This window comes from Mesocricetus auratus, unplaced genomic scaffold (genome assembly GCF_017639785.1).
Source record: "Mesocricetus auratus isolate SY011 unplaced genomic scaffold, BCM_Maur_2.0 Super-Scaffold_100007, whole genome shotgun sequence".
Taxonomy (NCBI): domain Eukaryota; kingdom Metazoa; phylum Chordata; class Mammalia; order Rodentia; family Cricetidae; genus Mesocricetus; species Mesocricetus auratus.
The window spans coordinates 67158642-67185547 of record NW_024429191.1 but is presented as its reverse complement, the minus strand read 5'-3'; the positions used below and the strand labels follow the sequence as shown (position 1 = coordinate 67185547).

The window sequence follows — 26906 nt, the reverse complement described above, 5'->3', positions numbered from 1 at the left end:
GCAGAACTGAACTTTAGTCACCTTTCCTTTGCTAAGAGACTCTGTGAGTGGGCAAGGCTTGTGGGAGAGAGAGGAATGGGCTTCCTAGAATGTGCAGGGGTGAGCGGGAAGCTCCAACCACGCATGGGACTTTACAGTCCCTTCTGGATAGGGCTAATCAGGGCTTGTTTTAGTCTCTTGAAACAAAGCTATATTGTTTAGGGATATTCTTGGGAATGGTAAAACTAAAGAAGAGCAAGGAGATGACCCCAAGTTCAGGACAGGCATTTCCTGTGATGGGGGAAGGGACTGCTGTGAGTGTACAATATGCCCGTCTGGGTAGTGGGTTCAAATGTATTATTCCATTATTACTTTTCAAGCTGCATGTATGATGTGTAAGTGCACATGTGCCTCATACTCACATGTGTGTGAGGCCAGAGATAAACCTATGGGTGTTGTTCCTCAGACGCTAACTAGCCAGAGAGCCCCAAGAATTTTCTTGTCTCCACCTCCCCAGAGCTGGAATTGCAAGCCCAATCCACTGCATTCAGATTTTCTTTGCTTTTCTTTTTACATTAAAAACATCTTTACCCATTATTTTATTTTAGGTGTGGGAGCATTTTGTCCGCATCCATGTTTGTACACTATGTGCATGCAGTGCACTAAAAGGCCAAAAGAGGGCACCATACTTCTCTGGGACTAGCGTTACAGACAATTGTGAGTTGCCATGTGGCTGCAGGGAATTGATCCCTGGTCCTCTGGGAAAGCAGTCAGGTTTTTAACTGCTGAGCCATCTCTCCAGGCCCAGCAATCAGCTTTTTATGTGAATCGTGGATATCAAATGCAGGTTTTCTCATTCTTGCACAGTAGGCAATTTCCCAGTTGAGCTACCTCTCCAGCCCGTGGAGCATGTAGTTTTAAACTCTGATATATGAAAGATTTCAGAATTTAAACAACAATTTTAAATAAATCGATCAAAAAGTAACCTGGAGATCTTGTAGGGAAGGGAGATGCCTGTCTCCACCGCAATTTGATTAAGGGGGCCTGGGCAGGAACTAGGCAACCTGAAGTTTTAGATGATATTAGGTAGCCTTCAAAAAAAAAAATCTAGCTGGTTAAGAGCATCATGGCTTTGGTATGAGACAAGCTTGGGGTCAAAGCCCCGTTCAGTTGCCTGGGGCTGTGTAATACCACATGAACTTCCTTTGCATATAAACTGAGACTGGTGAATCTGTCAATTGGCCTTGGCGATGATAGGAACTAGGTGCAGCTCAGTGGCAGTGCATGGGCTTAGCATGCAGGAGGCTCAGTGGCAGTGCATGGGCTTAGCATGCAGGAGGCTCTGGCTTCAGTCTCACAGGAAGAGAGTAAGATTTCTCAGATGTGGAAGTTGCTGTGAAACTTTTCCTATTCAGGCAAAACTATCAGATAATACTGACTTGCCAGAGGGACTATTTTTGTTTGATGGAGACGGGATTCAAATTGGCCTTGATATCACTATGGAGCCTAGGCTGGCCTCAAACTTGAAGGAAACCTCCTGCCTCATCCTCCTCGGTGAGGGAACAGGTGTGCCCCACTACACTCAGGAAACGGTCTTTAAATTTTTTCCGTAAGCATTAATCCCTTCATGTAGTGGCATCTTGCTTTGCCAGTGAACTTGTGGTGGTGGCTACATCCTATGGGCATGGCTCTAGGTGTGCAGACATGACCCATTATAAGGAAGAGGAGGGGCTCCGGTTTCAGAGAACATCAGAAGATGTGGTCTCTGCCAGCTCCTTCTCTAGCACCTACTGCCAAGCCTGATAACCTCAGTTTGATTCTTGAAACCCACAGGTAGAATAAAAGAACTGACTCCTACAGAACCACCTCACTGGCTCATGAATGGCCAAAGTAAAACACAGTGATTTGGGATGAGGTAAACTGTTAGGGATGGGGTCAACCTTGCTATGTAGTTCAGGCTGGTCCTGAACTCACAGAGATCCATCCTCATCTGCAGGCCACCATGCCCAGCTGTTTTATTTTATTTTGTGTCACATGCATGCAGGTTCCAGAGGAGGCCAGAAGAGCGTATCTGACCCTCTGGAGCTTGAGTTATAAGGCTACTGGATAACGGTACTGAGAACCAAATTCAATTCCTCTAGAAGAGCCCTTAACCTCTGAACCATCTCTCCAGCCCTTAATTCTTTTTCTCCCTTTCCTTTTTTTTTAAATATTTTTTTTTTGGTTTCTCTGTATAGCCCTGGCCATCCTGGAACTCACTCTGCTGACCAGTCTTAATGGGGAACGCCCTTCTGTATGCTGTGTGTGTGTATATGTGTGTGTGTGTGTGTGTGTGTGTGTGTGTGTGTGTGTGTGTGTGTTTCTCTTATTGGTTGATGAGTAAAGCTGTTTTGACCAAAGGACAGGCAGGATGCAGCCAGGCAGGAAGTATAGGCGGGGCTACCAAACTAGAAAAAGGCTGGGAAGAGAAACACAGGAATCACCTGAGAGATGTCATGTAGCCACTGAAGGACTAACATGCCTTGTGGCAATACATAGTTCAATAGAAATGTGTTAATAAGAGAGAAATAGCCAGTAAGAAGCCTGAGCTATTGGTCAAACAGTTTATAATCAATAGAAGCCTCTGTGTGTTTATTTGGGACCAGACAGACAGAACAGAAACTGTTTACACAGGCTGTCCTCAAACTCAGAGATCTGCCTGTCTCTGCTTCTCCAGTGCTGGGATTAAAGGCTGGCGCTGCCACCACCACCCATTGGTTCTTGTTAGACCGGTTTCTACAGGCCTGATTCCCTCTGAGAGCTGGGATTTCCCACATAGTAATTGGCACCTAGCAATCATCCAGTATGTGTGTAATAATACCAGTAAGAAGTCTAGGGTAGCTCAGTATAGTGTTGTCTAGCATGTGATACCTTTGAGTTCCATCCCCAGCACCAATATATAAATAAGTACAGACAGAAAGAACACTGGAGATTTTTGGCAATCTTTTATTTGTGCCATTCAGAACGTTACACTTTCAAATGACAGTTTTCTCCATGGTTATGTCATGACATCCATAACCATGTCAATTCCACTTCCACTGGTGAGGAAGTGGGTCAGGCTGAAGACCAAATACTGTAAATCGTTTATGGTAGAACTTCCTGTGGTTCCGAAACTTTGTCGGTCAGACATCTATATTAACATCCTCAAGTGTTACTCCTCCCCTTATTTCCCTAAACTCATTCCACACCAAGTCTTCGCTTCCCCGGTGCTCATCCTATCCTAAGCTCCATATCCATACAAAGTCTTTCAACATTCCTGACCACCTCCAACCTCTCCTCGCCTCCAGCTCGAAACCCCGCCCTCATACCTGACCCCTCCCACCCAAGGGGAGCGCAGCCGCGGGCCCCGCCCTATATCTCGTCCCCCCCCCCCCCTTTAAAACTGGGCTTCATCAGCGCAGGCCCCGCCTTTCATTAACCCCGCCCAGCAGCGGAATGTGCTGCCATAGGCCTTGTCCTATCCGACCCCGCCCATGCTCTGGGAGCGTCAGGCCCCGCCCATCCCTCGCCGTGGTGGGCCAGCGTGCGGACTGCGCAGGTGCGCGCCGTCAGCGCGGCCTCCTCACCCCAAGCACATCTCTCAGCGTGAGGTTGGGACGGCGACCCCAGGCTTGGCTGCAGCTAGAACCTGGGGCCGCGCGAGCGGACGGAGGTCTCCAGAGACCTCGCGAGAGGGGCGCGGGACGGCCGTTGTGAGCGCGGTGGTGCGGGCCTGGCCTGTGCTAGACGGAGCCCGCGGGTGCGGGGCTCCGGGAGCCGAGGCCGCGCGCAGCGAAGGCGAGCCGCACCCCACGCTGTGAGTCCTAAAGGCGAGCCCGCTCCCTAGGCCACGCCCCAGCCTGGGAAGATGGAGGGGGACCGGCGGACCAGTCCGCCTACCCAGAGCCTGCTTCCCGATAGCCACTTGGTCCTGTGGACGCTGTGCTCCGTGCTGCTGCCGGTGTTCATCACCTTCTGGTGTAGCCTTCAGCGGTCACGCCGGCAACTGCATCGCAGGGACATCTTCCGCAAGAGCAAGCACGGCTGGCGTGACACCGACCTGTTCAGCCACCCCACCTACTGCTGCGTGTGCGCGCAGCACATCCTTCAGGGAGCCTTCTGCGACTGCTGCGGGCTCCGCGTGGACGAGGGCTGCCTCAAGAAGGCGGACAAGCGCTTCCCGTGCAAGGAGATCATGCTCAAGAACGACGGCCGGGTCGCAGATGCCATGCCTCACCACTGGATCCGCGGTAACGTGCCCCTGTGCTCTTACTGTGCCGTCTGCAAGCAGCAGTGCGGCAGCCAGCCTAAGCTCTGCGATTACAGGTATGGCCTTTGGGGGGGGGGCACGGTTGCAAACACTGGGTCGAGAGACCTAAAATCATCAGTCGCAGCAAATGGCCTAAACCGCTCACTCACAAGCATCCCTGGCACTCACGGCAGTTCCTCTTTAGATGTTTCTACTTTGTTTTGTTTTTGAGACGGTCTCCTGTAGCCCAGGCTGGCCTCAAACTCACCCGATTGCAGAGGATGACCTTGAACTTTTGATCCTTCTGCCTTCAGGTCCCCCATGCTGAGATTTCAGGCCAGTTCATGGGATGCCGAGGATCAGACTCAGAGGCCCTATTACTCAAGCCCTCTGCCAACCGAACTCCAGCACCATCCCCACCCCCTGCCTTTCTTGTGGCTACTCTGTAGCACCCCTGTTATGTGAAGGGAAATGAAGGGCACACAAAGTGACTTTATGGCAGTCACAAACCAGCTGGTTCTTGGTGTGGCACTGTGAAAGCAGCGCTTTTGGTTTCTTTCACCAACACAGACAGCTCTTGGTGTCACAGTCAAGTGTTTGACACGCAAGGCTTGTTTATGAGAGGGGTGCACATTGTGAGAGTTGTATTATGTGTGTGGAGGGCAAAAGACAGAACTCTGTGAAGTGAGTTCCCTTCCACGGCATGGAATCCTGTGACTCTAACAACTCGTCGGGCTATTGGGCCTCACCAGCCCAGAAAGGAATATCTCTTTAGTCAGATCTTTCAGGACTAGTGTCTCACATGAGGCTATTTTTGTGGCTTCAGCATCTACACTGAAGAGTGAATTTTGCCTGTAGGATGCTGTCTGAAATAGGCTTCTGTGTTGGGGGTTGGTGGGAAGCTTTGTAGATCATTTACTCTCCCTTGTTTTAACAGTTGAGAAAAATTGAGGATAAAATAGGACTGGTTCCCAAGATTTCTAACACCTAGCCTAGTCAGAGCCTTGTCTGGCTTTCACTATGTAACACACTTCCAAGAGCTGAAGCAGAAAGGTGGTTCTAGCTGTGGAGCGTGTGTGTGTGTGTGTGAGTGTGTGCGTGTGAGAGAGTATGTGCGTGTGAGAGTGTGTGTGTGAGTGTGTGTGAGAGAGTGTGTGTGTGAGTCAGTGTGTGTGTGTGAGTGTGTGAGTCAGTGTGTATGTGTGAGTCAGTGTGTGTGTGTGTGAGTCAGTGAGTGTGTGTGTGTGTGTGAGTGTGTGTGTGAGTGTGTGTGGGGCAGGGTGTACACATGAGTACCCACAGGGGCCACAAGAGAGTGACACACGAGCACACACCTTAGCTGAAGGTGTAGGTGGTTGTAAGCTTCCCGACGTGGCTGCTGGGGCCCCAGCTTTTCAAAAGCAGTACACACTCTTAACTGTTGGCCCCTCTCTCTATCTTCTCTTTAAAAAAACAAACAAACAAACAAAAAAAAACCAAAGAACTTACTTCTTTCTTTGTTTTCTGAGACAGGGTTTTTCTGTGTAGCCTTAGCTATCCTGGAACTTGCTCTGTAGACCAGGCTGGCCTCAAACTCACAGAGATCCACCTGCCTCTGCCTTCTAAGAGCTGCATTAAAGGCGTGCACCACTGCCTGTGTAAAATTCTTACTATGTATGAATTTATTGTCCACACTGGAACACATTGAGAGCAGAAGAGAGCAATTTTTTATTTTTGGTTTTTCGAGACAGGGTTTCTCTGTGGCTTTGAAGGTTGTCCTGAAACTAGCTCTTGTAGACCAGGCTGGTCTCGAACTCACAGAGATCTGCCTGTCTCTGCCTCCCGAGTGCTGGGATTAAAGGTGTGCGCCACCAATGCCCGGCTGAGAGCAATATTAATAATTATGCCAGAAAATAAACTTAAATGGAGATATTTACAACCTAGCAAAGACATGTGCTCACCATATTCCTAAACCTGACTTAATTTTTTTAAGATTTTATTTTAATTGTGCATGTGTGGGTCTTTTGCCTGTGGGTATGCTTATGTGTCACATGTGCTTAGTATGCAGAGGCCAGAAGAGGCACACACCTTTAGTCCGAGCACTCAGGAGGCAGAGACAGGTGGATCTCTGAGTTTGAGGCCAGTCTGGTCTACAAAGTGAGTTCCAGGACAGCAATACAGAGAAACCCTATCTCAAAAAAACAAACAAACAAAAAACCCTAATGAAAAGGTCATCAGGATGGCTCAGTGGGTAGACTCTTGATACCACGTCTTACAAACTGAGTTCAGTCTCCAGGGCCCTCATGATAGAAGGAGAAAACTCCCAGAAGTGTTCTCTGACCTCCACATGTGCTGTGGAATGTCCCTCTAACATATAAGTGATACAGTAGAAGATAGGTGGGTGGGTAGATACATAATGAAAGTTTTTAAAAACTAATGAAAGGTGCCTATGGCCGAAGCTAAATGGTAAGACTTTGTCTCAAAAGATCTGATTAACTATGCAGGTGTGAAATCAGGAAGTCAAGTAGATCAGTATCTCATATTCTTACCTAGCTTAAAAACTGGTGGAGAAATTTGACCCTTTTCCCCACAAATAAATGTGGTGTGATATGAGGCAAAATAAATCTAATATACTAGGTTAGAGTTAGCTGAGCTGGAGATGTAGGTAAGTAGGTAATAGAACTTGTGAATATTGTGAACAAGTCCTGGGTTCCATCCCCAGTCTTAGAGGAAAAAAAATTACCCAAGCCAGGCTTGTTGGAACCTGAGGCATTAAGATTGAGAGTTATAGGTCAGAGAGGGTCAAATAGCAGCATGTATCTAAAAAACAATAATATATACAATAGTTATTATCTGTAGGCCTCTGGTAGATGGATTTATTCACTTCAACTGTGCAACCATCTATTACAGTTTCTGATGTTAAAAGCTAGTATTCATAAATGGCATGAGCAAGTTGTGTTATAATTGTCTTTAACACATTGTACAGGTACCTATTTTTAGCCATCAATAGAACTCTTGAGTAAACAGTAATTTCTTGACAAATCTCAACATCCAAAAGGAAAAAAAAACACCTTTAAAATAGAAGGCCAAGAGTTAACATCTGGCAGGAAAGTGTTTATTCCCTCCTTTTTAAATCAGTTAATTCTGTCCTTCTCTGGTGGCCTGCTTTTGCTCAGTCAGATCTGTCTTATCTGTGAGTGGATTAAATAGCTTAGCAGGTTAACAATAGAAAGCCCACGTCTTGCCAGCACTGTTCCCAGCCTGTCTTTGGCCCTGATCCCCAATACAGAGGCAAATCTGAATACACATATTCTGTCTTCGTCTCAGAAGCAGACATGGAACTGTGTATCAGCTCCTGAAAGGAATGGTTTGCTTTACCTTTTACATCAAGTTGAAAATTTTCTAAATCAGACCTGAGGAACTACAGATGTCATAAACAGGTTTAAACTAAAGTATACACATTTCTAATGCATGCAGCTGTTGTTCTAAAGCGACCTTGTTAGGGAGGTGTCTACTACAAAATCGCCCTAAGAAAGTATTTATGCTTTTTGTTTGTTTGCTTGCTTGCTTTTGTTTTTGAGACAGGGTTTCTCTGTTTAAAAGCTCTGGCTGTCCTAGAACTAGCTCTGTAGGCCAGGCTGACCTTGAACTCACAGAGATCCCGCCTGCCTCTGCCTCCCAAGTGCTGGAATTAAAGGCATGCATGACCACAAGCGTCCTATTTATGTATTTTTAAAAGTATGATCATAGGCAGTATATTCTTGTTTTTTTTATTACATTTCTGTGTGGATACACTGTTTAAACTTGTTAAGAAAAGCTTCTTCTTTGCTAGCCGCTTTGGTTTATCTCCTGCCAGTTGCCTGGGCTCTGCCGCTTTGTAGTCCCCAAATAAACACACAAGACGCTGTATTAATTATGAAGCTGTTGGCCTTGCTTGTTTCTTACTGGCTAGCTCTGACTTAAGTAATTACCCCATAATTGTTAATCTAAGTATTTTTCTTACCGGAGAATAGTTCCGGGCTTCCGACCCTATGGCGTTACATGTTGACTCTCTCTGTGTTTCTCCTTCCCAGAGTCCTCCTGGACTCCTAGTCCCTCCTATCTAGATTCCTATTGGCCAGACAGTCTTTATTGACAAATGCACAGGACTTCCCCCAACATCTCCTCTTTTCTGTTTAAACAAAAAGGAAAGTCTTAACTTTAACATAGTCAAATTGTATATAACAGAACAGTTATCAAGTAAGAACATAGTTACAATATTTTAGCAAGATTTAAAGAAAATATCATCCATCCCATCCTTGTGAGTCCAAAGTTCTATATGTAGCTTATCTTTTATCATAACTAAGGAAAACTATAATTATAAATATCTATCTTCAACTCCATCAAAGACCACAGAAAGATAATATATAAACACTAGGATTGACAGAGACATCTTACTGCCTGGACAGTCACCCGAAGTTCCTCTGTATTGTCAGAGCATCCATCTTTAGCCCATAGGCCACAATGTGTCCAGAAGATTTCTCAGCAAAGCAGGAAATTTCGAACTGTCCATCTGCATCAGCAGTCTGTCAGTCATTTTTCTGTGTCTTGCAGAAAGTCTGGTAGACTCTTCCATGAAGCAGGAACCCTGTAAGACTGAGTTCAGCAGTCACTTTTCTGTGGGTCCTGCATGTCCAGATTATACAACAACAGTCAAGCAGTCTAGGCAAGAGCAGTTTCTTTCCCAAATGGCTAATCTTGCCATGTTGAAAATAAACTCCATAATGAGTTTCTTCGATGTCCGTCTCAGACGTAATTGGTGCTGCCAGGAGCAGACATTTCTCATTGTCAAGAAAAACCCTAAACCATTTTAAATGCCATTTTCTGAAGGTCTTTGAAAGGTTTGAAGACTGTTTATGTGAAATATATTTCTGTATATCTAGAAAACCTAACTTACCTAACTATAAATTCTGACTATTATAAGTACCTATCTATGATCTGTATTTAATTACACATTACTTTTTAAAAGATCAGTATAAGCACAATACTTAATCAAGAGGAGAAATATACATATCACAAAATTGACCTTGAATAAATGAAAAACAATACCCATACCATAATTCCCCTTTTTACCATTAAAAGGAGATTGGTTGTGATCATTAACCAATTATAAATAATCCCATTTAAATGAAAACAAAGATTTATAAACAAGATGGGAATTGGGACGTCACTCATTCCAAACTGCTTCATGCTGGAAGGGGGCGCTGCTCATACCATGGGGATCATGACAAAACTCAGAAACCTGTATAAGTCTGTATTTTCGGGGTGTGTAAAGCTGCATCATCTTAGCTGTCTCAATAGTTGGAACGCCTGGTCCACTGCTTCCGGGGGTCTTGGTTCATCAAATCACAGAAGCCTGGAAGGAATCCTCAGCTTTTCATTTTCTGTAGAAACATAAGCAAAAACTCCTTTTCCAAGTAACATATCCTTATACTTAAATTTTGAAGTCAAGGCATTTTTAAAATATAGAAGTTGGATTAATTTAGCAGCATTTATAATCCAGTGTACTTTAGCAGTTCCTTCCTGAGTAATCAAAAAACTGAAAAACACAATAGTATACAGTATCCAGACTCTCTGTGTATTTTCCATCTTTGCGTGGCTTATTTATTTATCTATTATTACTTTATTTCTTTTACTTTTATTTCTTTTTCTCTGAGACAGGGTTTCTCTTTGGAAATCTGCCTGCCTCTGCCTCTGAAGTAAATCCTACTGGCGTGTGCCACCACAGCCGGCTTTTGTATTTATTTACCACTTTGCCGTTTCATTTTCTCTCTCAATCTCACATATATTTTTAAACACACTGTAAACCTTTAGAGGTTTGTTCATCCAAGTCTGACTTTACTGTAAATCTTTACGTTTTTCTGGCCACATGTCTTATCTGTTAAACCCGTGGCTGTTTTAAACTGACTTTTTTTTTTTCTTCAAGATGACTCTAGCTTACTGCCTCAGTCCATGCTGACATCCAGCAAAAGCTGCCACTTCCAGCTGTACGTACACACCTTTTAATCGTTAGCAGAGTCTCTTAAAACAATCTTGCTGGCTGATTTTTTTTTTCTTTTTATGACCAGTCAAGAAGACTCCGGTAAGCGAGCCATGTGAATATCGGCTTGTTGCTAGCGAAACAGAGCACACCTGAGAAAAATGCTGCTACCAAAATCTGTGCTTCTCTCTGTTCTTCTGTTTCTAAAATTCCTTTAAAGCTTTTGTTATTTTGCGTGGAAATTCATGATCCCACTCCTGATCACCATTTTGTTAAGAGAAGCTTTCCTTGAGAGGAGCCTTCCCGCCCACCTGGTTCCAGATCCGCATCAGTCCCAAATAAACACACAGGAGGCTATATTAATTATGAAGCTGTTGGCCTTGCTTGTTTCTTACTGGCTAGCTCTGACTTAAGTAATTACCCCATAATTGTTAATCTAAGTATTTTTCTTACCGGAGAATAGTTCCGGGCTTCCGACCCTATGGCGTTACATGTTGACTCTCTCTGTGTTTCTCCTTCCCAGAGTCCTCCTGGACTCCTAGTCCCACCTATCTAGATTCCTATTGGCCAGACAGTCTTTATTGACAAATGCACAGGACTTCCCCCAACATAAACTTTACACAGAAATGTGGTTTGTGGATTAGGAACACTGGTTGAAAATTAATTGACGGCTGTTTCTTCTTTCCTCAGGTGCATTTGGTGCCAGAAAACAGTCCATGATGAGTGCATGAAAAGTAGCTTAAAGAATGAAAAGTGTGATTTTGGAGAATTCAAAAATCTTATCATCCCACCAGGTTATTTAACTTCCATTAACCAGATGCGTAAAAACAAAAAGACAGATTATGAAGCGGTAATAATTTATTTTCTTATGAATTTATTCACTTAAACTGTGTATTTGAGAAAAAAATGGGAATTAAGTAAATAAGAGGTTACAGGGTTTAAAATTTCATTATGGTAAGCTATAAAACTTTACCCACGGCCCATCATGATGGCAAATAACTTTAATAGTAGCACTCTGGATGTAAGGCAGAAGGACCAAAAGTTTAAGATCAGCTCAGTCTATATAGCAAGTTCTAGAATGCATAGCAAAGCTAAGGACCAGGGGCTAGAGAGATGGTTCAGCAGTTAAGAGCTCTGGCTGGTCTTTCAGAGGATCAGCACCCACATAGAGACTCAGAACCAGCTATAGCTCCAGTATCAAGGGATCCAACACCCTCTTCTGGCCTCTGGGCATTACTTTCATATGATACACAGGCATAAATGCAGCCAAAATACCCCTACATATAAAATAATAAAAGAGCCTTTAATCACGGTACTTAATATATAGAGACAGGAGGCAGAGAGCTCTCCGTGAGGCCTTGCCTAAAAAAAACTAGGAATCACAAACAACAAAACCTTTCAAGCTAATGTATTCTGAAATACATCCAGACAAACGAATGAGATCAGAGAAGATCAAAATCCACTCTATTAATGGCTAAAAGAACGTGAACTGTATTAACTGGAGACAGACTCATAAATGCTAATGTTGAACATCCCTGATTCAACATAGAAATTCCAGAATTTTAGGTGCCATCATAACACCACAAGTATTAGTTGCAAGTCATTTAGGATATGCTTGGATATTCATATACAAAAGGACTTCTGCTAGGCTGTTGTGAGCCACCTGAAGTAGGTTCTCTCTTCAAGAGCCTTATGAAAATATTATTTAAAGAATGATAAAGGAGCTGGAAAGATGGCTCAGCAGTAAGAGCACTGGCTGCTCCTCCAGAGGACCTAGGTTCAATACCCAGCTTCCATATAGCAGCTCATTCTCCAGCTCCGGATTATCTGACACCCTCTGATTTCTGAGGACACTACATGCAGCACATGATGCATGTATATACATGTAGACAAAACACACATAAAAATACATTTAAGATACATTAAAATTGATTAAACTTAATTTCTTAAAAAGGATCGCGTGGCCTGTCCCAAATGATGTGACAGACTTTGATGATTCCCCCATGGGAGTTCTCACCCTCCCTGAGGAATGGATGGGGGGAGGGGTGAGGGGGTTGTTGGGAGGAATGGAAGGGTAGGATGGAGAGGGAACTGGGATTGGTATGTAAAATAAGATTGGTTTTTAATTTAAATAGAAATTAATGTAAAAAAAAGTAAATAAAGGATGACATGGGAAGAATACTGTAGAGACTGGGAAAGTGGCTTGGTCAATAAGTCCTTGGCATGCAAGGATGAGGACCTAACTCAGTCCTCAGCATCTGTGTAAAAAAAAATGAGAGCATGGTGGCATCTCTGCGTAATCCCTGCCTTAGGAAAGCAGTATTCTGGGGCTTGGTGGCTAGCCAGCCTGCCATAACTGGCAAGTTCCATGACCCATCGGGAGACCTTATTTCAAGGAAGATAGCCTCTCTTGGTGGGGATATGGCCAACACCTCTCACCTCAGCACGTGGGAGGCAGGGGCAGGTTGATGTCGATGAGTTCCAGGCCCATCAAGGCTGTATGTCAGACTATCTCAAAAATGAGGAAGGGAAGGAGGGGGTCGTCTCTCACCTTTACATGGAGACATACGCACATAAGAGGTCTACATTGAGTGAAAGGCCAAGCTATAAGGTCCTCTGCCATTTTTGGGCTTGTTTTTCATTATCCTGTTCATAGTGCTGGTGTAATTGTTATTTCAGTAAATTATAGCACCATTACCACTAAGGGTTATAGTTGCCATCTCTCAGACACTAATCCCCTTTTGCTCGTGTTTTTTTTTTTATAGCTAGCTTCCAAGTTTGGAAAGCAGTGGACCCCATTAATAATCCTGGCCAACTCTCGTAGTGGAACTAACATGGGAGAAGGACTCTTGGGAGAGTTTAGGATCCTGTTAAATCCAGTCCAGGTAACTAAAGAGAGAACCTTGCTCTCTAAGATTTCTAACTTTTATTTTCCCTGAAATACAATGGTTACTGATGCCTTAAATCACTACCTAGTCATAGGAAAGAATAATAACTATAAAAGACTTGCACCTTTCACCGGGCGGTGGTGGCGCACGCCTTTAATCCCAGCACTTGGGAGGCAGAGGCAGGCGGATCTCTGTGAGTTCGAGGCCAGCCTGGTCTACAGAGCTAGTTCCAGGACAGTCTCCAAAACAATACAGAGAAACCCTGTCTCGAAAAACCAAAAAAAAAAAAAAAAAAATCACTGGGTCGGCGTTGGTGACTAAAGTAACTTAACAGATATGTGGTGATTTATCCAGTTGAGATTGTCCCTGCACTATACCATAGAAATCACCTACACAGAAGGCATAAGTATTTTCCTGTATCAGTAAATATTTATAGATATTTTGAGTCTTTATATTTTAGATCATTGTGTAATTTTCAAAGTTATTTTCTAGAAATTTGCACTAGTTCTGTTTTAAAGCATAAAGTACGGACCACTAGCTAAAGGTGAGCTTACACACTGTAGTTTGACGAGAATGGAAGAGAGTCAAATGGCGTTGTAAACTTAGGCTCTCTACGGAATGGCAGGTAGCTGGTCTGACCTCCTGGGCCTCTTCAGAATGAGGCCAGTTCCTCCTTTGTAGGTCAGAGTGCTGGGTGAGCCACAGTGAGTTCTGGCCCTGTCTCTGGGAACTGTCAGAGGAACATGCATACTAGCCAGTACTGCTGCTCGACTATGCCTCTCTTCATCTTGAAGGCCTTGAAGGCAGGTGAAGGCCAGTGTGGGGTAAACATAATCTCTTTCTGTTCTTTTATTTCTAGGTGTTTGATGTAACGAAAACACCCCCAGTCAAAGCCCTGCAGTTGTGCACTCTTCTTCCTAACCACTCAGTTCGAGTCCTTGTTTGTGGAGGGGATGGGACTGTGGGCTGGGTCCTCGATGCAGTTGATGAAATGAAGATTAAGGTATCTGTCTTTAAGAACTGCTGTAATGGGGTTGATGATATGGCTCAGTAGTAGAGCACTTGCCTAGCATGTGTAGCTCAGTCCCTAGCACCACACCCAAAAGAATGAAAGTAGCCGAAGATGAAGCCCGTTTGGATAATTAGGAATGAAAAACAGTTACATTTTTGTCTTTGTTGCTTTAGTCTTTAAATTTTACAAAATACTATTATGCTACAGATAATCTAAAGAGAAAAATCTGCAGTACATCTTCTATATTCTAGGGACAAGAAAAGTACATTCCACAGGTTGCGGTCTTACCTCTGGGAACAGGCAATGATCTGTCCAATACCCTGGGTTGGGGTACAGGCTATGCTGGAGAAATCCCAGTTGCCCAGGTCTTAAGAAATGTAATGGAAGCAGATGGAATCAAGCTAGACCGGTAAGCTACACTGTGCTAGCAAGTCTGTTATTTGAGCTTAAGGATATATTATTTGTATAAACAAAGACTTGTGTAGCTATAAAATTCAGTGAAGTTGGTCGGGCATGGTAACTCATACCTGTAATCCCAGCACTTGGGAGACTGAAACAGAGAATTGCCATGAATTTGAGGCCAACCTGGCCCATTGAGTTAAGACCCTGTCTCAAGAAACCAAAAACAAGTGAATGTAATTTAAATGAAAAGAACTATATTAGTTGCATTTATAACAGATTCTCGTGTGTTGTTCTTGGTATTGTAAATAGTTCAGTTATAAATTATGCCAGTATTTGCACACTTAATTAGATATGGGTACTGTCTCAAATACTTTAAAATAGCATTGGAATTTTCATGTCAGGTCATCTAGAAAATAGGTTTTGTGGTTAAAAAGTACTCTTTTTTTAACTTCCTTTTTTAGATGGAAAGTGCAGGTAACAAATAAAGGATACTACAATTTAAGAAAACCCAAGGTACGTTTTCAGTGCTTCAGTTGTAAGCAATTTAACAAATGCACAGAGTGTCTATGGTCTGCGATTCAGGTCGGGTAGGACGGAGAGTCTGGTATCTCAAGGGAGCTGGGTAGAAAGCAGAGTACCCAAGTGCCTGTCTTACTCACTGAATTGCTGGTTTTGGTTGTCTGGGTTTTTTCTTTGTTTTGTTTCTGTTGGCTTTTATTGGGGGGTGGGCTAGATGAATACTCTGCCAGTGAACCACATCCCCAGCCCCCAAGCTAGACTATAAACATGCTTGGAAAAGAACATTGCCCAAGTACACTTAGTTCCACCCTGGCAGATCAGGTTAATTTGAATCAGCAAAGGAACACAGGATTTCCCATACACAGGTGAAGCATGTCAGCAAATAACAAGCAATACAGAGATAATGGAGAATACTTTTTGTTTACTGAGCATCAAAGACAGGATCACACATGCTCCCCAAATATTCTGCCACTGAGGTACCCACAATCCCAATCTGTTTTTTGTTTTGTTTTGTTTTTGTTTTTTTAAGAAAATATTCTGAGATGGTGTGACCATAACACACAGACACAAGGGGAGCATAGGACTTTATTTTCAGTTTAAAGACATTTTAAAGTTAGACTGATCAAGACTTGGCAACTGATGAATTGATGGCCACAAAAAGAAGAAAGCAAGTACATTTTTTGTTTTGTTTTGTTTTGTTTTTTGAAACAGGGTTTCTCTGTATTGTTTTGGAGGCTGTCCTGGAACTCTCTCTGTAGACTGGGCTGGCCTCAAACAGAGATCTGCCTGCCTCTGCCTCCCGATTGCTGGGATTAAAGGTGTGTTCCACCAACGCCCAGCTTAGATTTCTAATTTTAATGATTAGATATATGTAAATGGTATTAACCAAGGAAATAAAATTAAGGAATTTGGGCTTGGAGTAAAATGAATACTTGACATGTCCACTCAAATGACTGCAGGGTGGGGTATTGAGTAAGAGGCTGGAGTTGTTTGCTCAGAGTGAAATCAGTGATAGACATGAAGACTGAAGAATTTAGACTGAATTGGCAAAATATAAACTATGGGAATACAAACTTAAGACCAACAGAATCTGAAAGTTACAAAGAAGGTGCAGAACAAGTACCAAGAGAACACAGGAGAGAAAAAAGCCTGCATAGAAAATGCAGGGCCTCAGTGGTAGCGCAAGCCTTTAATCCCAGCACTCAGGAGGATTTCTGAGTTCAAGGCCAGCCTGGTCTACAGAGTGAGATCCAGGACAGCCAGGGCTGTTACACATAGAAACCCTGTCTCAAAAAATGAAAGAAGGAAAGGAAGGGAGGAAGAAAAAGCAGAGCCATCCCAGATTGAAGGTCTGAGATGTGGCGTGATGAGTGGAAATGGAAAGCGGTGGGAGTCGCGTCTGTAGTTATTAGCCCACAACTTCGCTGGCGGTTTATGATCGTCTGTGAAAAGTAAATACAGATCTGTTGTCAACAAGATTGTGGACTGAGATTGACCAGGGTGGCGCAACTGGCAGTCATTGTTGGTTCCTCTCTCGCAGGAGTTCACAATGAACAACTACTTCTCTATTGGACCTGATGCCCTCATGGCTCTCAATTTTCATGCTCATCGTGAGAAGGCACCATCTCTGTTTTCCAGCAGAATTCTTAACAAGGTGTGTGGGATAAAATAACATTTCCTGCTTATCACGAAGGTACAGTAAAAATCAATAGTTCAATTCTATTCAGCACTCTTAGATTCAGATTGGACAGACTTATGAGAACATTTATATGCCCTGTTTTGTATAGGATTTCAAATTAAAATCCGTAAATATATTTTGTTAACTATGACAAGAGTTTTAAAAGTAGAGGTTGGGATATTTTACCTAGGTGGAAGTTAATTGAAATATGTTAAGGTATGTCTTAAATAGCTGAAAGAAATTCTATGGAAAATAAATTTTTGGTTAAGTGACTAATAGAGAAATATATCCTGTTGGCTTAAGAAAACCACACAAAGCAAATGAGGTAAGGAAAGGGGCATTTGTTCACTTGGCTCTTAGCAAAAGTTATCACTCCAGTTCCTAGCATAGCTGATCCCTTTGACAGAAGTATTATTTGGTGTGGTTTTGATTTGGTTTGATTGTTTTGGGGAATAGAATTTCTCTGTATAACAGCTCTGATTGTCCCGGAACTCACTTTGTAGACCAGGCTAGCCTTGAAGTCCCAGAGATCCACTGCCTGTATCTTCCCAAGTGCTGGGATTAAAGGCATTACCACTCTTGTCTGGCTGTTTTTGTTTGGTTTGTTATTATTCTGGATTTTTTTTTTTTTTTGAGACAGAGTCTCTCTTTGTGTAGCTCTGGAACTCACTATGTAGACTGAGCTGGCCTGGAACTTGCAGGATCCACCTGCCTTTGCTGGGATTAAAGGTGTGCTCCACCATATTTGGCTCTGTTTAGGAATTTTTTAAAGTGACTTGACTGTGAAAAAAATAAATACAAATTATGTGTATCCTTATTTCTGCTTTACAAATAGTTGAAATTTCATACTAGGATTCAGGGGGTGGGGTGTCTTTGTAGCCTTCTTTACAGCGGAGAGATGAGCTTTGGGAGGCAAGAAGGCAGTACTGCTCAGCACGACTCAGTAGCCCATGTTAGTTCAAACTTCAGGAGTCTGGCCTCAAGTGGTTTCTTTTAGGCATAGTTTGGTGAGAACTATTCTGGTGATAATTAACTCAATCCCTCTGCACAACAAAGTATCCATGCATCTCCTTGAGGAACAAAGTAAGCTAAACACACATTAGACGTGTTTCCATGGAAACTCTCTGTAAAGTTCATAAAGATGGGTTCTGTAGATTGCCTGAGAAAAACAAGCTTATGATAGGGTCTGGGGGAGGATCTGATGCTGGAAAAATAATCTCTGGCCACACAGGGAGAGCAAAGGTCACCAGGCTAGAAAGCTTCAGCCTTCTGGACAAAGAAAAGGTTTTGCATTCCTTCCCCTGAAGGAACAAACCTGTGTGCATGTCTGTGAGCACAGAAACCTCCGTGTCCCCTAGAGACCCCCTCTTTATTTTTAGCGAAAATTGTGGCTATAATAATAAGAGTTAAAGCCGGGCGTTGGTGGTGCATGTCTTTAATCGCAGCACTCGGGAGGCAAAGGCAGGCGGATATGAGTTCGAGGCCAGCCTGCTCTACAGAGCAAGTTCCAGGACAGCCTCTAAAACAATACAGAGAAACCCTGTCTCAAAAAACCAAAATAATAATAATAATAATAAGAGTTAAGGCTGAATGCAATACCCACATTGCTACTCTAGCCATTATGGGCAAACATAACAGAATTGTAAGAATAGCTAGCAAAGGGCCAGGGAAAGAAGAAAGTCATCTTAACCATGATAGTCATTCTGAGGTCACTTGGGAGATTTTGTTTGTCTCTTTTTTGGATTTTTGTTTTTCCAAGACAGGGTTTCTTTGTGTAGTCTTGGCTGTTCTGGAACTTACTCTGTAGACCAGGCCAGTCTCAAACTCAGAGAGATCTGCCTGCCTCTGCCTCCTGATTAAAGGCATGGACCCCAATTGCCTGTCACACTTTATGCAGATCATCAATTCAGCCATTGATAGTATGAGAGAAATCTGACACATTAAAGCAGCACACGCCAGGAAATTATTGGCACCAAGATTATGCTTGGGCAAAAATAATCTATACTATTTTGTGAAACTGTGGTTCTCGATTTGCCCATTGCTTGATTAACTTCTGCTGTTATTTTTGCTGTTGTATTAGTAGTTTTACTAATCATACAGGCCATTTTTGATATATCTCTTTATATTCCAGGAATCACTTCTGGGACTGGTAATAAAAAAGGAAAAAAAAAAGACATTGTAGCAGCAACCATTACAGGATCCAACAGCTGCAAAAAATCATCACAATTTTCAGGGAGAGCTTTCTTTCACAGATACTAGTTCCCTTTTTATTAATAATATTACTGAGACAGGAGAGGGCAGTAGAGTTGACTCAGTGGTTAAGGTCACTGGATACTCTTGCAAAGGACCAAGTTTTGATTCACAGCACCCACATGACAGCTCACGACCCTCTCTAACTCCAGTTCCAGGGCATCAGATGCCCTGTTTGATTTCTGCAGCCCATGTGTGGTACGTAGATATGTGTTCAGGCAAAACACCCAAGCACATAAAATAAAATCTTTTTTGAAATGATGTTACTAAGACAGTAAAGACTGCTATTTATATAGTTGGCAACTTCAGTTCTTCTGTCAACCCTTCTATACTCAAAAGTGTCTATACAATGGTTGCTAAATTTATATGCATTTTTCCTTTAATAATTTGGAGTACTGGGAAAAAAACGTTTTCTTACTTCAACATAGTCTTATAAAATATACTTTTTAGATAAATCAGGAGGCAATGCTGTTTAAACATAAACCATTCCACCCATATCCCAAATTACCTCTGAAAAACAGACTAGTTAGACCAAAAAATAATGGATTTTATTGTCACCTTCTAAAAAGAAGGATCATTCTATAAGAATGGGAAGCCTGAGGCAGGAGAATCACCACAAATTCAAGGCCAGTCTGGATTACATAGCAAGACCCTATCAGAGAAAAAAAGAGAGGGTCCAGAAGTGCTGCTTTCTTGGTAGAGTCCTTATCTGATGTGTACGTAGCACTGGGTTTAATCCCCAGGACCCCAGGAAATCAGGTGTGGTGACAGCCAACCAGCTGTAATCTCCGTACCCAAGAGGCAGAGGCAGGAGGATTAGGAGTTCAAGCTAAGCATCAAATTCTAGGCCAACCTGGCCTACATGAGACCCTATCTCCAAAGAGAGAGGCAGTTAACAGTACATGTGTCATGGCCACAGTTCACCTAGAATTCTCCTACCATAGTTGCACGATAAAGTGATATGCTGAGTGGGTGTTCAAAGGGTGTGAAATGGGGTTGTATGCCATAGGCATCTCCATTTCTCTTCAGTATCCATGTCACATGGGAAGAAATGGCTTACAGCGTAGCAGGAGCTTTGCTATAGTGTCTTCTTGTGCTTACTGCCATATTTACAGTGTCTTCTTGATACTTTAATACCATGTTTACAGTGTCTTCTTGATATTTTAATGTTGTGTTTTGTCTATTTTCTAGGCTGTTTATTTATTCTATGGAACTAAAGATTGTTTAGTGCAAGAGTGTAAAGATTTGAATAAAAAAATTGAGGTAAGCTACTAATATCTTTTCTAAAGGCGTGTGTCTTGTCTGAATTCTGAAGCTCTTTAGCAAATGCTGTGTTTTCTGTAAACATACTTCGATCATGGATGTAAAGTGTCTGTTCCTTTGCCAGACACTTGCCTAAGCTGCTTGTTATTTGTTTTATATATATATATGAGTGTTTTGCCTGCATATATGTAAGTAAGTGTACCACTTGTGTGCCTGGTAACTTTAGTGACTCAAAGAGGGCACCATATCCCCTGAACTAGAGTTCAGGACAGTTGTAAGCTGCCATGTGGGTGCCTGGGAACTTAACCTGGGTTTTTTGTGAGAGTAGTAGGTGTTCTTAACCAGTGAGCCATTTCATGATGACCTCCACTTGACTAAATTCATTATATTCATTACTCCTCTAAATTTTCAATGCAAACATATATGTCAAACATTCCTATATTCTCAGAGACAGCAAAACCATTTAAAATTAAGTGATTTTCCTAAGTTAGATAGTTCATGGCCACTGGAACTAGTAGTCACAACTTGGACCCTGGTTTGTTTCCAAAATCTGTTCAACTGGTAAGCTGACTGATAGCAAATTCAAAGTTCCTAACACAGTGCTGGCTCATCTGAATGCTTGTGAAAGTTTAAAAGATTCATTCATGTTTTGAATGGTACTACTTACATATCAAGTACAAATGTATTAACAGTAAAAATAGAACATTGTTGTCGGGCGGTGGTGGTTGTGCACACCTTTAATCCCAGTACTTGGGAGGCAGAGGCAGGCAGATCTCTGTGAGTTCGAGGCCAGCCTGGTCTAAAAGTAAGTGCCAGGATAGGCTTCAAAGCTACACAAAGAAACCCTGCCTCAAAAAGTCAAAAAAGAAAAAAGAAAAGACACTGTTAATTGTGTGCTGCTACAGACTCCTGACCTCACAGTCTTGTGTATTTTGCTTGCTTCTAGAAAGAGTCTGTAATAGTTAATAACAACAACAGAGACATTAATTAGAGAAACCCAAAACTATTGTAAAATAATGGGAGGAATGATAAACATGTTGGAGAAAGAATGGATAGCATGAGCATGCAGTAAGGAGCCTGATACACCAGCCCAGAAAGCTGCCATCTAGCAAACCCTTAGCTGCACACCCCCAAGCCACCCAGCAGGGAAGGAATTGCAAGACTGTCCATGAAAGTTTTATTAAGTGTGGTGCTGTAGATCAGACCCAGAGCCTATAGAGCACACATGCTTGTAAGAGAGCTTCAATGCAGAACATAGTTTGCAGGGAGGAAGAGGGTGAGAGCCAAGGCTAAAGAGGCAGCCTGTTTGGAGCTTGAATTTTGCCTCAGGTGCCAGGGTAAGCAAGCCAGTGTAGGCTGTAATGAGGGAGTGACACGTTGGTGGTGCCCGTTGATACTAGGGTACATGAGACAAGAATGAGGCCAAGTGCACAGCCTGTTAGAAACATTTGCAGGGAAGATGGTGGATTACACAAAATACTGTCAGGAATTTAAGATGGGCTGTTATCTGGTTTCCTCTGAATTGGCAGTGGAAACACAGTGCAGATAGTGCAGGCCTCCTGGTCTGGGAATGTAAGGTGCCTTGTGCTTTCTCTGACTATTTTTTACAGAGTAAGGTGCCCAAGTAACTAGTTCAGGGGTATCTGAAGCCCTCTTCTGACCTCCCTGGGCACCAGGCATGCAGGTGGAACAGACTTGTATGTAGGAATTCACACTACACATGAAGTACTGTTTTGTTTTGGTTTTTGGTCTTTCAGAACAAGGTCTGGAGACTGTCCTGGAATTTGCTCTGTAGACCAGGTTGGCCTCAAACTAACAGAGATCTGCCTGCCACTGCCTCCTGAGTACTGGGATCAAGGTGTGCGCTACCACCCAGCTACATATAAACTTTTTAAAATATATAAATGTTAAAAGAAAATGGCAGAATAGTGAGGATTGGGACAAAGGGATGTTGTTGATAACTTGATTAAGAACTGTTCCACTTGGGACTGAGAAGATAACTCAGTTGGTAAAGGACTTATAGTGCGTTAAGACCATAATGCAATCTCCTGAACCCATTTGAAAAACCAAGGTGGATAGCACCCGGGCAGTAATACCTGAGGTGGACCTCAGCACATGTGTGGGTGCACACACACCAGGAATAAACTAATTAAGAATTGATTCCATGGGCTGGAGAGAGAGCTCAGCAGTTAAGAGCAGTTAAGTGCTCTTGTAGAGGTCCCAGCAACCACATGGTGGATCACAACCATCTGTAATGGGATCTGATTTCCTCTTCTGGTGTATGTGAAGAGAGCAGTGAAATACATAAAATAATGTGAATAAATAAATCTTTAAAGAAGAATTGAATCCATTGTATGAAGAGCAGGAATGGCCAGGTTGCCTTGAGTCTAAGGAGTTGTCTTCCCCTCGGACATGTCTCACATCTGTGAGAATGCATATTGAAGTCTGAGTTCTAAGTAGATAGGTGTGGAAATAGGGCGCCCTGTAGTAACTAACTACTTACATTTCTTTAAAGCTAGAACTGGATGGTGAGCGAGTTGAACTGCCAAATTTGGAAGGTATCATTGTTCTGAACATTGGATACTGGGGCGGAGGCTGCAGGCTGTGGGAAGGAATGGGAGACGAGACTTACCCTCTAGCCAGGTATGTACTTTTGCAGTGTAGTTGATTGATGGGTTTGGGAGTGTTTGGTTTTGATGCAAGGTCACTGTGTAAACCATGTTAATCTTGAACTCCGTCTTCTCACTGTAGCCTCCTAGAGCTGCATTACAGTTGCTAGTCACCACAGTCAGCTGCAGTCTGGGTTTGGCCTCTGTTTTGTTTTGCTGCTAGACAGGTTCTCACTATGTTGCTCTGGTGACCTGGTATTCACCTAGTAGACCAGGCTGGCCTTGAACTCATAGCTTCTGCTTCCCAACTGCTGGGATTAGAGGTGTGGGTCACCACACCTAGCCTTCTGGTTTTTTGTTGTTGTTGTTTTGTTTTGTTTGGATTTTTTGTTTTTTTTTTTTGTTGTTGTTGTTTTTAGTAAACTTTCATGTTTCCCTCCAGTTTTCACTTCTATATATGTTAACATGGACATTAATAAATTGATGAAATAGGGTGTGGCAGAGCTGCATGCCTTTGATCACATAAACAAACAAACAGACAGACAGACACAATAAGTAAATAAATAATGGGTGGCCCACTTAAAAGAGTAACTGCTTTGCTTTCCATGGATAATTTGAGTTTATGCACTCTATAAGCCATATTTTCTTGTTCTGATGTTAGGCATGATGATGGTTTACTGGAAGTTGTTGGAGTGTATGGGTCTTTCCACTGTGCTCAAATCCAAGTGAAACTGGCAAATCCTTTTCGAATAGGACAAGCACACACAGTGCGGGTGAGTAACTGTTCCCAAGCCATGGATATGGAGAAGACAGCATGCATCTGTCACTTCTTCTCGTCTCTGTAGACCGTAGCAGGAGCTTGCAGGAAGCTAGCCAGTTAAAGAAATAAAATACCCACTGCAGAGAATCCCTAAACAGTCTTTTGGTACATTTGCATGAGTTTTTGTTTAATGTCAAAGGTTAAGGGCCCGTAGGAGATAGTGGGAGACGGGAAGACCTGCCTGTAGTTTCTAGAACTGACACTTGTAATTATTTCCTGATTCAGCTGATTTTGAAGTGCTCGATGATGCCGATGCAAGTGGATGGGGAGCCATGGGCCCAGGGACCCTGTACTGTCACCATAACACACAAGACACACGCTTTGATGCTCTACTTCTCTGGAGAACAGTCGGATGATGACATCTCAAGTGCTTCGGATCAAGAGGATCTAAAGGATGCTGAGTAGAGAGAGGGATGAGCTGCGACAGCATCTGCCCACACCAGTAGACACATGGTCACCCACAGGAAGTACTGTTAGCACGCCAGTCTTCATTTCATTCCTCGTATAATGGTGTGAGCTTATGCAAACAGCGTTTCCACAGCTAGACTTCAGTCTCACAAATACATACTCTTATCAGCAAGATCCTCTGATCTTGAAAAAAAAAAAACACAAAGTTGCACGAAGATGAAATGTTTCTCCTGACTGAATGTTTCAAGACTGGGGCTCACTCTGCAGTATGCACTGTATTAAGTATCATATTTGATAGGGTGTGGATGAAAAAAATCATTTCTCTCTTACTTTTTGATACAGAGACAACATAACATGTTAAAAATTAACTTGCCTTTTGAACTGCTGTGGTTAACACTGGGCTTATTCCTGCAGTGTGCTTCCTGAGATTTCCCACACCCCAAACCAAATGGACCCAACATCCTGATTTCTAGGAGCTCCTGAGAAAGAAGGGAAAGAGAAATGGTACTTGAAATTTTCACAGTAGTATATTTTCTGTCATCATTTTAATGACCATATTGAGCTGAAATGCAAAAATCTTTTTATTTTAATTGTTTTTGTTTGGGCAGTACTAGGGATTGAACCTAGACGATGAATGCTCTATATTAAACTATACTCCCAGCACAATATATATATAATAGATATATATTAAGTGGATGGGTCTAAAGTAAGATTAAGAGTACTTTAAGTTGGAAACTCTATAATTCACCAGCTTCTCTATTGCTTAAAAGATAGTGTTGAGGCCCGGCGATGGTGGCGCACGCCTTTAATTCCAGCACTCGGGAGGCAGAGGCAGGCGGATCTCTGTGAGTTCGAGGCCAGCCTGGCCTACAGAGCGAGTGCCAGGACAGCCTCCAAAGCCACAGAGAAACCCTGTCTCGAAAAACCAAAAAAAAAAAAAAAAAGATAGTGTTGACAGTGAGAAAAAAATAGACATAAGGGAAGCTTTCATTTTGACAGCATCACCCTCGGAGAGGCAAGGCCACTGAGATGTTTATATCATATTTATTTCAAATGGGAAAGATATCTATTTTTAACTTATTATTAACCTTGTGGCATGATCCTTGTGTTTAGTGTTTACACTGTAGTGTACAGTTTTATATAGTAAACTGGTCACACAAATCTGTGGTCACAGTCACATAGAACTCTCCCTTGGTTCCCACAGCATATACACTCACTGCTCATTCCTCAGACTCTAAGGCACACGATGAACTTGGGGTCCCAAAGCTTTGCTTCACTACACCTCCACCCTCTGCTTATTGAAAGGCGGTTCCACGGCTCTCCATTAGAGGGTGCCCTGCCGCTGTTGTCAGTGGCCTGCCTCTGCAGTTAGCCACACCCAGTGGGCATCTAGCCCCGTGTGTTTCTGACAAATGGCATATTTGCACTTGGTAGTCTTGCATGAATTAACTTCTAAAAGACTACAATCTAATCCAAAACCACCATTTATCTCTTTTAATGCTTTATTATGGGTCTGTAGTCAGTGAATTGCCATAAACTTTAGTCTGAGTCACCTCAGGCTAGACCATGTTTTTGAAAGGACAACTTAGCAAACTAATTTTTCACTGCTAAGTTAACCTCTTCTACCTGTTCCTAGGTGAGGCCAAATTGTACCATTGACAGATATCCAACAGGTCTGTCCCAGCCTACTCATAGGCCTTCACACTGGATAACTGCAGCCAAGGGTTTCCCTTGGGAACGGATCCTGTTTGGAATGTAATGAAATTCATCCTTGGATTCATGGTCAGGGTTGTTAAGATGTCACCCCCTGAGGCACACTCTTAAATTTACCTATAGCTCACAGTGCTCATTTATAGTGGAAACAAATCATTAATTTGGGACTATCAATGGAAATATTTGGGGTAATTCTAGAGATACTCTAGTTAGAGCAGGCTGTGTCCCCTCCCCCAACACACCATGTTTTTCTGATGCCTTGCTCACTCAGATTTTTATTCTGTAGCTTTCACAATACCGCATCACAAAGCATAGCAGTATTGTTTTACTACAGCTCACTTTTAGGCACTAGTTCACCCTGCATTCCAGATAAATGTATAGGCATGTGCCTTGTTTAAATACAATTTGTAAGACTTGGCGTTTGCAAGTTATATATTAGGGAGTAGTAGCTTACATTACCAGGGGTCTGGTTCACCACGAGATTGTCTGTTCCGTTTAAAGTTGTCTCAACAGCAACATAACTTACATGTTCTCAGGAAAAACTGTGAACCGTCTGTTTTCACATCTCTTGTCTTTTTCTGCCCTGATACATTCCTAATGCCTCATGTGGCTTAAACACCAAATACCCAGCAGCTCCTCTAGGTCCTTAGGCAGTTTCTGGCACTTGGTTACGTATTTTGTAGTCAGAGGCACTTCTGTCTAGAATAGAAGTTGTCCAGTAAGGTCACTGAATCTAAATGTTTTAGATTTTCTGTAATTCTTAGCTGTGAACCTGTAATGTAAGCTGATATTTATAAAAATTTTATAGTGAAACTATTTATTTTATTTTTTTTAGAGTATGAAAATCTGTAGTAGTTGCCTTTTGAACATTTGTGTACCTGGTTGTAATGTAGACTGATTCAGAAAAGTTCTTATTTGTGCTGTAAGCTGAGTACTTCTCTACCAGCAGCATGTCAGAAAGAGTAATATAAAGTCAAATATTTCTAATGTACACTGTGGGATTTTTAATTTGCACTAGCTAGAAAACTTGAAAGGTTATGTTAATTTGCACATCAGTGTGGACCCAAATACATAATCTGACCAGAAAGGTCAGTAGAATA

At 42.6% G+C, this 26906-nt stretch overlaps 1 protein-coding gene across 1 annotated transcript; it reads left to right on the top strand.

Moving 5' to 3' along the window:
* The first annotated feature begins 3540 nt into the window (after positions 1–3540).
* On the top strand, positions 3541–26906 carry Dgke (diacylglycerol kinase epsilon). Its single transcript, XM_040749463.1, has 11 exons — positions 3541–4323; positions 10935–11094; positions 13010–13129; positions 13992–14135; positions 14396–14553; positions 15008–15059; positions 16606–16719; positions 20185–20256; positions 22772–22899; positions 23527–23638; positions 23911–26906. The coding sequence occupies exons 1-11, from the start codon at positions 3866–3868 to the stop codon at positions 24088–24090; spliced, it is 1698 nt and encodes a 565-aa protein (XP_040605397.1). The 5' UTR covers positions 3541–3865; the 3' UTR covers positions 24091–26906.